General features: G+C 41.2%; 1 protein-coding gene across 1 annotated transcript; it reads right to left on the bottom strand.

The window, feature by feature from the left end:
• Window positions 1-2,128: 2,128 nt before the first annotated feature.
• Window positions 2,129-16,376, bottom strand: AQP11 (aquaporin 11). Its single transcript, XM_056328136.1, has 3 exons — window positions 15,249-16,376; window positions 9,748-9,864; window positions 2,129-3,590 (listed from the first exon to the last, which is right to left on the bottom strand). Exons 1-3 carry the CDS (start codon window positions 15,841-15,843, stop codon window positions 3,538-3,540), a joined length of 765 nt encoding a protein of 254 aa, XP_056184111.1. The 5' UTR covers window positions 15,844-16,376; the 3' UTR covers window positions 2,129-3,537.
• Between the last annotated feature and the right edge of the window lie 1,228 nt (window positions 16,377-17,604).

Below are 17,604 nucleotides of genomic sequence, written 5' to 3'. Positions count from 1 at the left end.
CGCAGTTCTCAGTCCTTTACTTTAGCAGGCAGCCAGCAATTCTGAGCTGATGTCCCTTGAGTTTTAGCACTCACTTCTGTAACAACAACAAAAGTCTGGTGAAGCCATTTTCATCATTTACTTAGATGTGAGAGTAAAAGGGCAGACCACTTGCAGAGTCCACCTGTAAGACAGAATTAGTCTGACACATCCCAGACTTAGGAACCCAGCTTTAGATTGCCGGGAGCTTAGTCCTGCTGGAGCTTTTACAGTTTCATATCTGCATGGTGGTGTTTTTGCCATGGAGCAATTTTTTTTTTTTTTTCTATACGATGAAGTTTCTTTACCTGTGCTCTTGGAGTCATATTGAGTGATCCTGCCCTGCTTAGCATGCTGGGGATACGGTTTGGTTTCAAGGTATGTGAAAATTATAACCACTTTTGAATATTCTTTAAGAATGCCAGTCAAATTAGGGATGGTTTAATAGTGTTGTCAGCTGTTGACATTGCTGAATAAATCAGGCATTCAGCATGTTACGTAACAAAGCAGTCTACTAGAATGTCTTTACTAGCCCCTTTTTATATATATGTATATATTTATGTAAATGTATGCATGGTTTTGTTAGGGATACGGAATAACAAAGCAGGGTACAGAGTGATGCTTTAATTTCTGCACTGGGATTTGGAGAATCACTATTCATTGTTAAAACAGGCTGGGGGTTGGGTTTTTGCTGGTTTTTTTCAGTGTAAATCTTAAGTTGTTGGGAGTGTGGTCTTTGTTTTTCGTAGACTCCGTTACAAACCCTGGCAGCTGGGCACAGTTAACCCACGGGCCGCCGGACTGTATGCAGCGCCTCTCAGTATTCTCGTGCTCTGAGCAGCAGGAAGCTCCAGAGGGAGAATTTGTTTTGTACTTATGAAGAGCTCCAGCAGATATCTTATGATGCTTCCAGGCAAATCAGTAGAGCAAAATTGATTTTGGTGAGATAGAAACAAACCCAGATGAGCCTTGAAGGTAGTGTTGAGGAGTGTTTTGTTTGGATCGACAAGTTTTAATAAAACTCTGTATTCAAGCTATGTGTAAGTGTTCTGGGGAACAGTTAGACTTCATAAATATTCATTACTTTGAATGTAAAATACTAATTTTTGTCTGTACTACTCAAAATAGTTAAGTTCTTCAGTTCCTGAGTTAATTTTGTTTTTCGTTCTTTCTGCTACTTTTTGGTTTTTTTGCTTTTGTTTTGCCTTAATTTAGTCAATTTAAGGCTTGTTTATTTATTAGTGATTTTACTTTTACATTCTACTTCCAGTGGCTATGAACAGCAACTACTTGTTGATCACCCGGATTTGTACCAGTCTTTTTTAACCTATATGTCAGGCTAAAATAAACTATGTAGACACACAGAAGTCAGATCTGACCTCTTTGCTTTACGGACTTTGCTTTTGCAGGCTGTTGGAAATGATGTTCAAGTAGGGCCTCTAATCTGACAAACCTTGGCTGCCTGTAGGTTTATATCTCTGCTTTCTGTTTTCCCTGGCCGCCTGTTTTTATTCCCTTTGAGGTTTATTTGTGAGACTTTTACCCTGTGGGCCTCATGGGCTCAAAGGAGACATGCAAATCAGTTCATTATGTAAGGCTCAATTCCTTAAGAAATGAGGCTAAAATCTGGACTTGAGTACGCTAGTAGAGGCGAAGTCCCAGGGAGGGGGAAAAAAGAAAGGTATGGATCACTTCAAAAATAGGTAAAAGGGATAAAAAGCAGGAAAGCAGGAAAGTGGCAGGTAGAAGCCTCCCAAAGCATGTTTTACGTATTTTTATACCATGTACTGCTTCTATTTTTCAGAGGTCTCTTGCATCAGGTTTCTATTCTAGCAGCCCTCTGTGGCAGACTTATAACTAAGCAGGTGAATGTAAAACCAGCTAAAGGTTTGTGACTTACCAGGCTCACAGTGTGGTGGTGCGTAGTCCTTGCTGTGAAGAATTTTACCAAAGATACGATTCTTTAGTAGGCCTACTCACACTGCTATCAAAGAGCTGCGGAACGATAACCTAGCAGTTCTAGTTCTCATGAGTGTATTAGCAAGCTCCTTTTTTTTTTTTTTCTTTTTTAATTTTAATGACCAAATACAGGGTCATGGATAAGACACTCTTGTATGAAAAGCACATTCAAACAGTTTATTTCATTTTGGAATGTAAGGTACCTTGCAAAATTAAAAGTTTTTATTGGAACAGGAAGTTACCTGTAAATATTTACTTTCCAAACTTCTGCAAAAAAGATAGCTGACAACAGTAGCTGTTTTAGACTTGGTTCATGATTTTACTGTAGCCCCCCCCCCCGCCCTGGTCTGATTCCCTCCCTTTCTCTTAAAAAATGGTCTGCACAGTGACTTGGGTAATGAGTCAAGGGGCCAGCTACTGAGATTGTTAGAAATTGTAGAACTTGTTAACCATCTCTCCTTTTAAACCCATAGCCAAAAAGTGAAAAACTGAATTTAGTCTTAAATTTGAAAAATATATTTTGGCATATATAAAAATCAGGATGCATCCAGAAGAATAAACCTCATACTAGAAACAGAACTTCAGAGGGTAGTACCTATTGGTGGTGTTCTCAGCTGAGGCTATAAAGGGCATGTTTGTGTATGTAGTTTTCCTGTAGTTTTAGCTTTTTCATTTATTCTCCTATATTGCATATTCATTCATTTCAAGAAAAATATCTGATAAGAGTTACATAAAATCAAGGACAAACAAAGTTTCACATGATTCTTCCTTATTTACTGTGTCTGTTTTACTATATGAAGAGGCAGCAGTTATCTCAGATAAAGCAGTTGGTGGTTTGCTTTTTTTCCTAAAATGCCTTTTTGTGTGTGTCTGCAGAATTTTATGGTACTTTACTACTGCTCCTTCCAACCAGGATAAACATTCAATGGACTAGTGGGACAGGATGGGGCAAAGCCTTCCCGAAAGGAAGTGAGGTGTTACTTACTTGGACTTGGGTATTGTTAAAACAACGCTGCTCCTACAGACTTTAACTTTGGTGTAGGCTACATCTAGAATAGAGCTGTGGAGGCTTTTCTAGGAGTACTGTAGCCTCTCTTCCTTTTAGAGGCATGTATATTGCAAGTAGGAATATGATGAGGTCAATGTAAGAATGAAATCTTCGGCTCCTTTTTTGCAGGTGCCTTCTCTGGGGAAAAAAACCAATAAAATCAAACTTTGAAAGGACTGGGTATTTCTCTAAAATTAATTTTGCATGCTGTTGTAATAAAGGTCAGCAAGTGGCACTTATGGCTAAAGTGACAAAGTTTTGGTGTTTTAAGTCCTTCACATTCATATGGCTTAACTGAAACTGTTGGCAGATATTTTCAAAATCCCAATGTGCTAATACAAAATAAGTATTTGAATACAAAGTTGTAAGTCAAATATTTCAAACATGAAATCTGAAAATACAACTGAAAGATGGCATGAAAGTCCACTTCAACAGTTTTCTGAAAGCTTCATGTCTGCAGGTGTTGAAAGTATTTTCTAATGTAGTCCTGATAGATTTCAGAATTCGATATCTCAGGATATCCGAGGAAGGATTTCATCCCATATAAAAGCCACAAGTATTGTACCTGAAAAGAGAAATCCCAGAAAGGACCTTTATTTGTTTGTGAGAAGGACATGGTACTGGTACAGAAAATAAACATTATGTTCAAGTATTCGAGTGTTTTTAGACAATGCAATACAGCAGGGATTGCAGAAAAATGAGAATTTTCTATCAAGAGGGTCTAGAGACAATCTACTTCTTGCAAACAATGTTTTTTTTCCCAAAGAAAGCTTCAACAGACCATGCAAGTGATACTTAGGAGTTAATGCTTTTCTTTGTATATTTAATGTTTTAATTCTGATCTGTACAAGCCAAGCCAACAGTGGAGCAGTTTGATCAGGTGAATCCAATGCGTGCACCTTCCTGTGGCTGTGTCAGGCCTGTCTTTGTAAATGACATGTAAATAACTGAACCAGCAGCTAAACCTCCATTCCTCAGCCAACAGCCTAGCAGTCTGTTTTGATAGCCACATCTATTTTAGCCATTGCAAGTAGGTATAGGATAGTGGGTTTTGTGTTTTGGCGTTTTTTGGATAATTCTAGTTCAGGGTTTATTCCAAAGCTGAAAAATGGTGAAGTTAGAGACTATGTTCTTCATGAGAGCCATAAGAATATCTCAAGTTGGAATGGGCCCATCAGAATCATTGAGTCTAAAGAAGGGCACCTAAATACAGTTTAAGACCTTCCCCGCCCCCCCCCCCCCCCCCCCCCTTTCCTGGAAAAAATCAGTATATTCTGTTTCAGAAATGAAGAGTGTTCTGGTTGACAGCATTCCTCACACATAGCTTGTATTTTATGAAGCTTCCTAGATCACAGAAACGCTTATTGGAAGGGATTCTCTCTAGTCTCCCATGCAGTGCAGGACTATTGCCCACCCTCCGTAGGTCACCATGCATGGCTTTGTCTAGGGCAGTCCAAAACCTCCGCAGACTGACTGTAGCACTTCTCCAGTAACTTGTTTCAATGTTGCTGCAACCCTTCTCTGAAGGTTTCCCTGGGGTTGCACCTATGAACATCCCTGGCCACAGCGTGCGGCCTTGCTGTTACATTGTCTGCCAATGAAAACAGTTACTCTGTCATCCTTGTAACTACTCCTCAAGTAATGCTTGAATGCTCTTAAAACACCCCTTTCACCTCATTTCACATCAGCGTAGAGGATCGGTTCTGTCAACCTCCCCTCACAGATCAGGTACTCCAGGCCCTTCACCATCTTAGTAGTCCTCCGCTGACTGGATCCTCTGTTTTCTCCACATTGCTTTTGAACTGGGGGACTCCAGACCAGACATGTTCCGGATGCCACCTCACAAGCACTGAGCAGAGGGAGACACTAATGTCCCATGATGTGCTGACACCAATGTGCTGAGTTGTGTGGCTTGTTTTACTTGCAGAGAGAACAAACTATTGTGAACAAACTTACATCCAGGACACTGTTAAACATGCTGAGGAATATCAACTCCAGTACTGACACCAGCACACTCTGCATGTTATTGGCCATCAGCCAGATGCCAACCCGTCAATTACTACCTTCTGAGGTCAGTGGTTTGGCCAATTTTTATTCCATCTAACAATCTTTTTGCGTGACCCCTAGTTCTTTGACTTTGAACCAAGAATGCTGTGGGAGATGGTGTCAAAAGCCTTACTAAAGTGAAGGTATACTGTGTATGCTGCTCCCCACTCATTCCACAGACGTTTGTTTTATTGTGGAAGACAATCAAGCTGGCCAAGTGTGGCTTGCCGTGGCTAAATCTGTGCTGACTGATTACCGTTGTTTTTACATTGTTGGAAATGGATTCCGAGGCTAGATACTTCACCATCTTCCCAGTGACTGAGGTGCAACAAACCATTTACCTGGCTTCTCTTCCTCCTCCTTAAGAGCAGGCGGAGTATTAGCACATTTCCAGTTGTCAGGATCTCCTCCAGCTGCTGTAACTTCTCATAAATGATGGACAATGACTGCATCAGCCAACTCTACCTGCATTTTTAGATGACTCCCAGTAGAACCAATGGATTGGCATTCATTGAGCTTCTCTATGTTGGTCCTACCCTGTGGCTCCCTTACTATTTATTGCCTTCCTTCTGAAACCTTCCACAGAGGTTTGGGAGCAAATTTTTCTTGGGAAGACTGAGGGGAAAAAAAGACATGGAGTATCCCAACCCTTTCCATGTCATCCATCACTAGGTTGTCTCTCCCATCTGCCCATAGACCTGCATTTTCTGTGGACTTTTTTTTTTTTTTTTTGTGATTAGCGTATTTGTAACTTCGTATGTCCCTAGTCTTAGTTCCAGTTGAGTCTCAGTTCCAGCTTAGCTTTGACCTTCCTGATTCTGTTCCTACATGTCTGTGCAAAGCTTTTACACTCCTCCCTTGCTGCCTGTCCCTCTTTTGCCTTCTTAAGTGCTCTCCTTTGTTCATAGGGAAGCTTCTTGTCTAGTCAGCAGGGAAAGGCTTTGTGTCAAAATTCCCAGTCTAACTACATGACAGCTTGTTCCTGCACATCAAAACATTACTGAGCTCTCAATAAGCTTTATTGAAAAATCACTTTTCCATGGGATACTTCTCCCATTTTTGCCAGCTTCTGAGGGAATTACTACTGACCTAGCAGTTTCCTAAATAAGCAAAAGTCCAAAGTCTGAACAGCTCTGCTATTTGCCTTCCTAGTCTTCCTCTGGACCCTGAACTCTTGTGAGAGCTACAACCCAAGTGCCCACATTCACTGCCCATATTTCCATGCTTGTAAGCAGGTCAAGTACAGGATTACCACCCACTGGCTGTCCAGTATTTGAATTAGACTTGATTAGTGACAGTTTTCTAGGAACTTCTTGGATGCCGTTCACTCGCTGTAAGAGTTTTGCTCTTGCCAGATGATGTCTGCATAGTTGAAAACCCCTAGGAGAACCAGGGTCAGGGGGTAGGAGACTTTATATGTTAGAAACCTAGCCAGATGTGCTAAGCTGGTACTTGTCCAGAAAAGAGCTTCTCATGTTATCACCCTCATGTCCACTGTCTTGTCACTAGCTCTTCCACTCATAGCTGCCATCTCCTTAGCACTCAAAGAGAAGCATTAGCTTGGTCCCCATCATTACTAATAGTATAATCATGCTTGGACAACTAACCCAAATTCCTTTGGCAGTAAAACAGAAGCAATCTTCGTTCCACCAGTATTTACTGCTTCTGTGTTCACAGTGCAGGATTTAGGCCTGCCTATGCTAAAAGTTTTAGACATTTGCTGACACCTACATTTACTACAGAAGTTAGCTGGTTTAATGATACTGGAGAATCACCTTCACCAAAATGTCAGTGAAGCCATTTGGAAAAATAAATCCTTAACTGCAGTTCCAAGATTATATCCATGGAAGACCATAAGCCACCAGTAGATTTGTTTATCCTGAAAGAAAACTTTCACTTCCTCCTCTTGTGAAGGTGATAATCAATTTTCCTCTTGTTCTTAAGTGCCCTTTCTAAGAAAATTGTTTCAATGTTGACATAAAACAACAGCTATCAGGGTATCCATTGTGTACTGAACGGTCTAAGTCTCCTTGTCCTCATGGGTATTTGCTGTGGCCATAAATGAGATCATATTGCACTTTGCACAGGCAATTTGAAGTTTCATGGTATGCTAGTCCACAGTTCTGCATATGGTAGTTACTATAGCAAATCACAAAAAACCCTCATAGACTCCTAAAATAATTCCCCAAAATAAGAACAAAGTAATTTAACAATCTGAGATGCTAATGCTGGGAAAAGTGAGACATCAGATTAGCATATCACTACCACTGCCAGTTTCTAGGAAGTCTGAAACAGTATTTGTGCTGACACATGGATTCTGAAAGTAAGTTTTACAACTAAATTTAAAATAGTGCTTTCTTCATCATTTGGTTCAATTTTGGAGGAAAAAATTCTATTCCAATTATTTTCTTATTCTCAAAAAGAAATTTTTCATGTTAAAATAAAGAAAATTTTCATGTTAAAATAAATAAAAAAGAAAAATTTCATGTTAGATTTGTAGATCTACACTCCTGTATTCATCAATTGAGTTTTCAAATATAATTATCTCCTCTATAATTGCATCCCCGGCCACATTATATTTGTTTACAACTCTTGGTTTATAAGACAAGGGCTATATGTATCCATGAAACGCCCTTGTTTTGTAATGAGATATTTATACCACCAGTGGACTGCTTGGCCCCTCGGGGGATCTGAGGTCTGTAATAAAGTGTTTTGTTACAGTAGTGACACTGCATAAGAAGTGAAATGTCCCGAGTATTCGTACCTGTACAACTACTTGGTCTGGAGTTCCTTTCCCTCATAAATTAAGAAGCAGCATTCAATACATTCTGTATGTATTTTCTACATGTTAATGAAGGATAAACTGCTGATTATGAATTTTCATAGAAATGTAACATTACTCCTTCATCACATTCTAAATTCCTCAACTCATGGTTCCATTTGAGTTAACATCTGCTGATTTTCTTAGCCAAAATCACCCGAAGGCTTTCTGCAAAGCAGTTCTGAAGGATGCGTCTTGCTAAGTAGAACATGGCGTTTCAGAATGCCTCCTGTTTCTTTAGATCACTTGCCAAAATATTAAATCCCAAGTACTTAACTTAGAACTTGGAAAATCTCAAAACGGTTGTCAAGTTGAAATCAGTTAATATACCAGAAAGCTAAACCTGAATTCTGAGAAATACCATGTATTCTGTTAGGACCCAGCTGGTGCTCATCAGCTTTGCCCAAGACATTTCTTGAGCTACTGACTGGAACAGTGCATAGGCTTTTATCAAGCTTATTCTATTGTTCAGCCATCCTGTTTGGATATCTAATGTAACAAAATTGCATTAATCTGAATTTTAGTTAAACTAAAAACTTTGTCTCCATTTTTGACTGACTGAGAGTCAATGCAAATAGAACATGCACCCAACATGAACTCAAACAAGAAAAAGTTATTTGTTATAACTGGAGCTCTTTGAGATGTTTCCTGTGTATGTTTTACATACTGTTGTACCTTCATCACTGTTGTACCTTCTAATAGGATTAACAGTCACGAGAGAATCTGGGATTAGCAGACTGCTTCTTTATATACCCTCTAAGCAGAAAGCTCGAGATTGGTAGGGACCAACTGTAAACTATCAACGGCATGAAGTATTACATGGAGCATTTTCAACTGCACACAACTAGAGGTTAAAATAAATAGCTTCCAAATCAAAACCATAATCTGAGTTAGAAAAAAAATCCAGTTATTAATATTCCTTATTCTTAAACTAAGAACAGATTGTACAAACAGTGACGGGGGGGAAATATAAATGGAAACTGCCTAGTTTAGACACTATGGAGATAAAGTTTTTGATATTTTAAAAGTACTGATTGAGAAAGCCTATTTTAAGCACTTGTTCTAATACCTGTGGGTTGGTTTTTTTAATTATTCATCCCCATGTTCTTGTATACTGTCACAAAGCCAGACAGAAAGTGCAAGCTAACAAGTAGTTTCTCTTTCTGAGGTTAATCAGGCTAATATTTACTTTCAGGTAGCCTCTCCTCCTTTTTAATGTTCTGCGAGGATCTACAAGTGGGCCTTTGGTCAGTGAGAGATTTTGCAGCATACCTCAAACAGGCTGGATTTTAATACCAAGGCATAAAGCCCCCAAAAATAAGCAGCTTCAAAAGGATCATGCTCCAGAGTAAACAGCTGCTGGTTTATAACCAACTAGTTAACCCTAACCTAAACACTAACCTTTTTCCATTTAGAACTGTGTTGTTGCGGTTTTTTGGTAAGCACATTTTCTTGCTCAGAGTGTATCCCAAACGCACGTAGACTTTGAATGTGACATCTAAACTAAACAATTATATAACTGAATATGGTTGTTTCTAAAAAGCTACTTGATCAAACCAGTAGATACCATTTTGTGAATAAAACTGGTGTTTAAAACTCAGGATTAGATGCTTAATTCACAAAGTGTTACAGGTGCTCTACATAGAGCATTAAACAAATTTAAAAATACACAGCCTACGTTTGCAAAATGAAACCATGATTCTGAATTACTTCTACACACGTTATAATTGACTATTTTCTGGATTTTATTTAAAGTAGAAAATGGGCAGGCTATCTAATAAAGAATACCTATTTCCTGATTTTTGAACCATGTACTAAGTAATACTTTTATGTATTTGAGAAAATGTTAACTTACCTAAGGATGGTGCTATCCAATATACTAGTGAGTAACTCAAAAATTTGTCGTAGAAACAATGCGCATGTAATGAAAAAGCCAGTGCTGGGTTAAATATTGCTCCTGTGAGATTTCCACCTGCAAAAAAATGTAAAAAAATATGAAATTAAACCATATTTCTTATTATTTATTTTAAATTAATATTGAAATGCACATACATGATACTACAAGCAACACATACCCTGCAATAAAATAAATTAGCAGAAACCATTTGAACAGGTAAACTCTTCTGAAGTTATTTACCCAATGATATGATTAACAGTTTGACAGTTTTCTAAAATGCTTTAATAAAATATCTAAAGTGTAAGGTATCTGAAGGAGGCTGTAACTTCCTTTATCTCTTTCTAGCAAGTATTCTTTGAAGAGATGGTTTTGGCTAGTGTTGAATGTTTCCATTGATAAAACTATAAGCTGTTTTATGAATAGTCTGTATCGGGCTTTGAGAAGAGACAGAAATGACACACAAGTTAGTAAACACATACTGAGCTTTCATTACATCCCCATGTCACATGTAACAAACACGTATGCGAGATAATGGAAAAACCTGTGAAGCATTGTTCTTGCTAAGCTAACTTCTATACTTTCTTATTAGAACATTAATACTATTATATCTATTTATAGAACATAGAGATTTATCATATGGTAATAACTGTGGGGAAAGACTTCACAATCATTCTGTATGTTGTCTGTAGAAAAATAAAAGCAAACACGACTTGACTCTCTTGAAAAGGGAAGCTTAAAGAAGCCAAGCATCTTTCCTCACCTCTGACTTCAGATGTAAACAAAGTTGCCTAAACATTCCCTAAATAACTAGATCCAATCACATTACACTGTGGGGACTAAACTGTAATTACACTACAGGTGAACCTGGAGGTGTTTTTAATTCTGATGTTTGTTCTTCCCATTGCAATCCTGCAGAAAAAGCATTACTCATAGCAAAATTACCTGTATTTCTGTGCTATTAGTTACTAACCACCCCATATCCGTTTTAGCTATTAATCTATTCCCATAAAATATTACATAGTTGTATCTAGTTTCTTAAAGCTTATTGTTGATTTTTCCCAAATAAACTAGTATGAGCTTTGAACTTACCCTTTGTACAAATACCATGCTGCTGCAGACCCTCATTTGTTAGGAGCATGCAGTCATTTACTGTAAGTTTTAGTAAGGTCTTTGCCATTCTCTTCTTCTGTATTTCTCTTTTTGTATTCTCCTTATTATTTCTTTTACTGTTATTACAGTTTGGGAAGGTTTTAATGTCTGTGGAGCTACTCAGTTTACTCTGGTTTCACACTTGTTCTCAAGAGTGACTCAGATTTACTGTGCAGTTTGTTATTCTGGACACTGACACATTAACAGCTCCACGGTTGCCAGGAAGGCCATCTACAATAATTTACTTTGCTTTAATCTGTTTATGAAGTCACTGCTTCTGCTTTTATACCTACATAGGCACATTTAAGAGTACAATTTCACTCTAAGGATGCAGTTGCTTTTTCTGAACATTAAACATTAGACAGTTTTAACTGCCGTATTTCTTCAATATTCATTACTAACAACTACTGGAATATCAACGACAGGCCAGGGCCACTAGAATAATCTTATTTGAAAATATTGTTAAAACATCTCAGTCTGTGTACTAGAAAAGATAAATGGTTTTATGGCAAAAAAAGTGTAACATCTTTGCTGTTGTACACATAAAAATTAAAAATGTGAAGTGATGTGTGCTCCACATAATGTGTGAGAAAGTAATTTTAACTTTTGAAATTACTAAAGGCAAAACCAAAATTAGGAAGAAACCCACAATTAAAAATACATATGTCATTTTTACCTTGATATGCTAGGCTCAGAAAAATTAATCAATTTCATACAATTCTGACTTCATTGTAATACTTCCTGTAAATGAAAAAGCCCTCAAAAGATGTATTTCCCCCCACCCCCAGTTAAATGTTTTCCCAGAGGAAACATCCAAAAATATTCTTTACCAACATGTGTATGGTCTGCACCCTTAACTTCTGAATTGTTCTCTTAATATGCGAAGACATAATGGTTTTTTCCTTCTGTTTAGTATAAGGAACACTACGAATTCAGTATTGCAGCTTTTGTGTACAGTCTGTACTACTATAAAAATTTGGTCTGCGTAAGGATAAATGTAAAAAAAATACTTTTAACTATGAAAAAGTCAAAGAAAAACTAAAGGATAAGCTTGTAATTTTAAAAATACTGTATAATCTAATGTTATTTGTCAAAGTAAGTTGCATGGCACACCTAAGTACTCTTTATGGGGTGCACACAACAGTGACCTATCGACATTTATCTTTTCCAACAACTTTGCTTAGTCAACCATGTAAGTACAATTCAATGTTTTTGAGCCCTGTATGTGTACCAATACATTTAGACGGGTGTAAGCCATAGGGACATGGCTATCCTTCAAAATTGTCCCAAACCAAATTGGAGTAAGAGATATTCTTTACAGTCCCTTTTCGGACAGCAGTCATTCCTCTTACAGGATACAGCTTTCAAACTTGTAATAGAACCTAATTCACTGAATGAAATATGATGTACTATGTATGAGATGTATTTTCTAATGTTTCTGATTAATTTGTATCTGTAATAAACATGGGTCCTGAAGTCAGACTGGATTTGTTTTTTAAAATCAGAGTGTAAAAAGAAATCATTAGCATGAATTTTTTTTTGTAAATGTAATGCGCCTTTCTGAGTTCCCTGCTAGAACACTGTATCTATCCAATTGAAGTTTAAAAATCAGTATTCGTAAATTATTCTAAAGTATTTGATATTTTTGTCGGAAAAAGGAAGAATGTTAATGCTAGTTTAGGCAAACTGGTACTTTGCCTAAATTTGTGCTGGTTGCCTAGCCCTGTGGTGCTGGGTGAACAAGAAGGATCCGTTCCTCTTACAGAAGCACTCAAGTTCTTTATGAACAGTCCATGAAGAGGTGCGGAAGGTTTCCTGAGAGTGATCCAGCCCGGCTAAGCTAAGCATCTATCTTCAAAGCCTGTATGTAGACAAGAACTTGACCACTATCTGTAACATCTAATTTGGAAGCTGCTCTTCCTACTGCGTCTACAAAGCGCTGTTTCTCAGACTGGAAGTAGAACAGATGTGGCTGGGGCTATGCCACGAGACCCACAGGATATGCTGCGGGTTGTATATATGCACCAGACACAGGTCATGGCCACCTACCAGACCACTCGCTGTTGTTTCAGCACGTGTCAGGAGGCTGTGGGAAGGGGGTCCCAAGCAGCCCTCAAAATGGAGGCGGCAGGAGAATGGAGGATATCCTGGGGAATGTTGGTGTGCAGATGCAGGCAAAGGGAAAGAGGTGGCAAGAAAGGTCTGAGAACCTCTGTGGTATCCCACATGTACCTACGTAGCCTTCCACTGAAAAAGAGATCTGTTAAGTGCAAGCCTGTGACTTGATCACAGAAAGAAAGAAGTAGCAGCAGCCTGCTCCCACACTCTTTGTGTACTAGCTCAGTGATAGGAATCTTGGGGTTTGTCCTTTCTTCTACTTCATGAGGCTTCAGTCCACACCTTAGGAGTGCACAGTAAGCACCAGACTCGTGACTGCTGCAGGAGGAGGGTGGCACTTTCCACCTTTTCTTTTGAAAATGAATGTACAGCAAAGAGTGCAAACCTTAGGAAGCCTGGAGCAGAACGAACAAGAAAGAATTAGATTTTCCCCTATACTACTTAGGTTCAGAATCTGCTTTCTTGAATGCATATATATTTTTATAGTAGACTCGATTCTGGATTAAAAGAAATGAGAAGAAAAATGTCCAGGTAGCACAGGGTATCACATGATACAGACAAACTGTGCATGTGGAAGAGGCCTGGGCACAGCAGGTCTGATGTTTCCCAGAAGTACTCACAGATCGGTTGTACCGGATAGTCATAACAAGTCCAAGTTTATGACAAGGAAGGGGACTTGGTACACAACCCCCTCTCCTGCTAGAAAAAGATATGAGGCCAGCCTGGCCAACGACAATGGGCATGAATTCTTTGTATGAACTAGTGAAGAGAATGTGACGCGTATTATTTTATATGACTACTTGCTAAGCAGGAAAAGAATGTTAAGAATCAGGAATCCAGGCTTGTAGAAGAGGGAGGATAATCTTTGGCTACACTTTTACTGAGCAATTCAGAAATATATTTAATGTGCTAAAATGCACTGACACCTTGCCTCTGCCTTCAAAAAATAATTTTAGAAAGTAGTTCACATTGCTAAGTTAATTCTCAAAACTCTCCATGGACTTTAAATCTTACAGAGTCTTAATTAGCTAATTTCAGCTAAACATAATGAGTAAAGTATTTTTTAATAAATACATCTGAAAATTTGACTGTACTGTATTCTACTATATGTTATTATGTTAGAAAGCATAATACAGTTAAACTTTTTGGACAAAACATCAATGACATCCCAGATGTTTGCAGATAAGAGGGTGATCTCCCTCTCCCATAAACGGATTTGATAATTTCCTAGATGACTTGCTGTGTGGTGGGTGCTGTAGCACAAGCAGGGAGTTCTGTAACGATCTCTCTCTCACGTCCCTGAACCCCGAACTACAGAAATCTCCTTCCCAGTACAACCTACTGCAGGGCAGGGCAGTCCTCAAGTGACATAACCACTCTGGCACTTCAACTGGGGACAACAGGGAACATCAGCAGCCAGCAGAAGTTCAGACTGACGCCCTTCACCTCTTCCCTCCCACTGATCCAGAGAGGCTACGCAGGTGACAGCATCCCAGCTCTGGGAAGCGTGAGGTGACAATCAGGCAGAAGCAAGGTCATGGACACACAGGGCATTACAGAAACGTAAGACTCTTGTAAATGCCATGATACAACCAGCACCTAGGTGTTTTTCTTTTTTCAAATTTGGTTTGATGAGGTATTATTTTACCATTTCTGCATGCATGCTAAAAATAACCATTCCTGCTTCTGATTTAACACAGTTAAATAAACTGCATTGATATGAATTATGCATTATTTAAATGAAGAACTTCCATATTACTGGTCTGGACCCTGCCCTTGCACAGTCAGCATTTTTTTTTCTGATGCACAGTGGTGCTTTCTCACAATGCCACTTAAAGATCAGACAGCACATTGTATGAAATTTTTCACGCTATATAAACTCAGATTATGAAACCATCCTTCACTGAGATATTTTAACGGTGTTCTGTGATGCTCCTAACCATATTTATTTGTAGATCTGACATAATTTAAAATTTGTAACTCATTTCATTCTTAACCCCACAGCTGCCTGGAAGCTTTACATGGACAGGCAAACTTTACATGAACTCTGCATACCTAGGGCCAAAGACTTTTCTTGATGTATTTTTTGTAATCTAAGAAAAATAATTTTGTAACAACACTTTTAAGAAAATAAAAAAGCCTGTTACAACTTTCTTGCAGGAACAGAGAGGGTAAATAGAAAACAGACTAACCTGCATACACGAGCATGGTGATGAGAAGTGCAATCAAATGGACTTTGTATTTGGGATTAACACTTTCCACTCGCAGGATGGTCAGCTGGAAAACGACAGAAAAGAGCAGTTCTATGCAGAACGCCTGCGTCTCTGTAGTCTGCATGGGGTTGCTGCAGCCCTGTGAGAGCGCCTCAAAATGTGGCTCTGCCATCCCCAGGCTCCAGATAAAGTTCATAAACACTCTGGCAAGCACTGCAGCCACGAACTGAGCGGCAATCTTGAGTCCACCCATCTTGACCGATGTCCCACCGCCCCACATCGGCTGCAAGGTACCGCAGGGATTGCATGTGCTGCCGGTCAGAGTCAGGCCGTGCAGGACGGTGAAGCCGTAGGTGAAAGTGAGGGCGGCATGCGGCTTCGGCTCCACATTGCCGAGCAGGCAGAGTTCGTTAGTGCAGGCGCACACCTGGAAGGTGCTAAACATCTCCAAAAGGAAAGTGCAGAGGCGCGGGTGGGCGCGCAGCCGGCGGCGGGTTAGCCTCCTGCACAGCCCCACCGTTACCGTGATGCCGGCCATCAGCAGCAGCGAGGTCCCGGCCCCACCGGCGGCCATGGCGGGAGTTTCAGAGGCCGAAGGACTTGGAGGAGTTCACCCCGGTCCAGCCCCAACACCTACGGGGAAAGAGAAAGCGGGAGAGGGAGGGAAAACGACCACTCCTTCCCATCGAGGTAGGAGCCAGCTTCTGTGGGCACCTGCTCGCAGGCGAAGAGCTCGGACGCTCCCTCCGCCTGTCGGGGAGCAAAGGACAGGAGAGCCCGGCCCGGCCGGGCTGAGGGCGGGGATCCCTCTCCCCTCCTGCCCCGCCGGGGAAGGGCTGAGGAGAGGGACGGCCTCCCCCTGCGGTGGAAAAGAGGCAGGCGGCGGGGAGAGGGGGGGAAGGGGGCTCTGCTTTCCCTCAGCCCCGCCGTGGCGGGCCGGGCGCGCCTCCCGTCTCCCCCCAGCCTGAGAGGAGAGAGCTCCCCGCTCCCGCCCACAGGGGTCAGCAAGCGAGCGCGATCCCCGGTCCGGCCGGTGGCGCGGCCCCTCCGCGGGCAGCCGAAGGCAGTGACAGGGAGAGCCCCGTCCCCGCGGCGGGCTGGGGCGGGCGGCGCGGCGCTGCTCCCCCCCTCCCCCGCCAGGCGCTGGGCGGCCGCCGGCAGCGCGCGGGAGGCTGCGGGACCGCGCATGCGCGCCCGGCTCCCCGGCGGGAGGCGGGAACGGGGGGGCGCGAGGCGCTGCGGCCCTCGGTGCTGAGGTGAGGGGAGGCGAGGCGGGCTGGGGCAAACCCGGGCGGTGCTGGCGGCTGCCGCTGCCTCAGCCTGGCCGGAGGCTTGTGGAGCCGTTTCCCTTGTTCTTGGGAACCCCGTTTACGCAAGGTGTGGGTTAGTTCAGTCTCGTGCTCCCACTCAGTGGCTGAGGGAAAGGCGTTTGACGGAGTGCCAGGAGTGGGCAGGTGGTGATTCTTGGGCTTCTCTAGCGTAAGGAATGCTAAAAATAGGTGTTAGCGTCATGCTGCTGAAGGTGGTAACATTGGCTTTCATAGCAGGCCACAAATGGCCTTGGGATGGTCCTGAAAAATAGGCATGGCCTCCTTTAGGATAGGTTTTTGCACCTCGTAACTAAGAAGGGTGAGCCCTGCGTGAGGTAATCGGTGTAAATGTTTCCTGTCCTAGTAGGTGGGGGCTGAGCTTTTCTCCAGTGTCTACCTGCAGTGCTATTTTGCAATTTTGTGTTCGGAACAGATTGCACCTCTTGCCACGAGTGTTTTCCTTGTGGGGAGAGACAAATAAAATGCATGGACTCTTGAGCACACAAATGATTGTGTATGCATCCTTTGAGGTAACGCCTTAGTTTTCACCCTGTGGAAAGAATAAATGCGTTTTGTGGTGCTTTTCCCTGCATTTCGTCCTCTCCTTCGCTGACTGGTGCTGCATTTTTTAGGAGTGCCAAAATCCTGGTTTTATGAACTGTAAAACAAGCGCTGCTGGCAGCAGTTACCACTGTGCTGCAGTTAAATGCACCTGCAAGAAGGGACAAATGCGGAGTGTTTCTAGGATCCAGTATTTTTGCCACAAGGTGGCATCAAAGATGAAGCTTCATCAAACCTCGCAGGAATGACTTTTGCCTGATCAAGGACTGTACAGTGCATTTCTTGCAAGGAGGCAATACATATATTGCTTCCAAGCAACAAAAGCAAACCCTTACTTTTAGTTGAAGGTCAGCCTACCATAAAAATCAAACGTAGAGAACACAGAATCATTTCTCTAGGATGGAGCGATGCGACAAGCTCTTCCTCCTTTCCAGAAAAGTAGGACCATTGAGACATCTGGTATG

The sequence above is a fragment of the Falco biarmicus genome, chromosome 2 (assembly GCF_023638135.1).
Source record: "Falco biarmicus isolate bFalBia1 chromosome 2, bFalBia1.pri, whole genome shotgun sequence".
Taxonomy (NCBI): Eukaryota; Metazoa; Chordata; class Aves; order Falconiformes; family Falconidae; genus Falco; species Falco biarmicus.
Note: the sequence above shows the minus strand (reverse complement) of the source record. Positions and strands in the feature narration are given on the sequence as shown.

Bases quoted from the DNA above. Each gene is read 5' to 3' on its own strand.
- AQP11 (XM_056328136.1), bottom strand. From the start codon at position 15,843: ATGGCCGCCGGTGGGGCCGGGACCTCGCTGCTGCTGATGGCCGGCATC. The intron at 9,865-15,248 runs GTTAGTCTGTTT...ATTTTTTTGCAG, and splicing joins CACCATGCTCGTGTATGCAG to GTGGAAATCTCACAGGAGCA. The intron at 3,591-9,747 runs GTAAGTTAACAT...TTCTCTTTTCAG, and splicing joins TTGGATAGCACCATCCTTAG to GTACAATACTTGTGGCTTTT.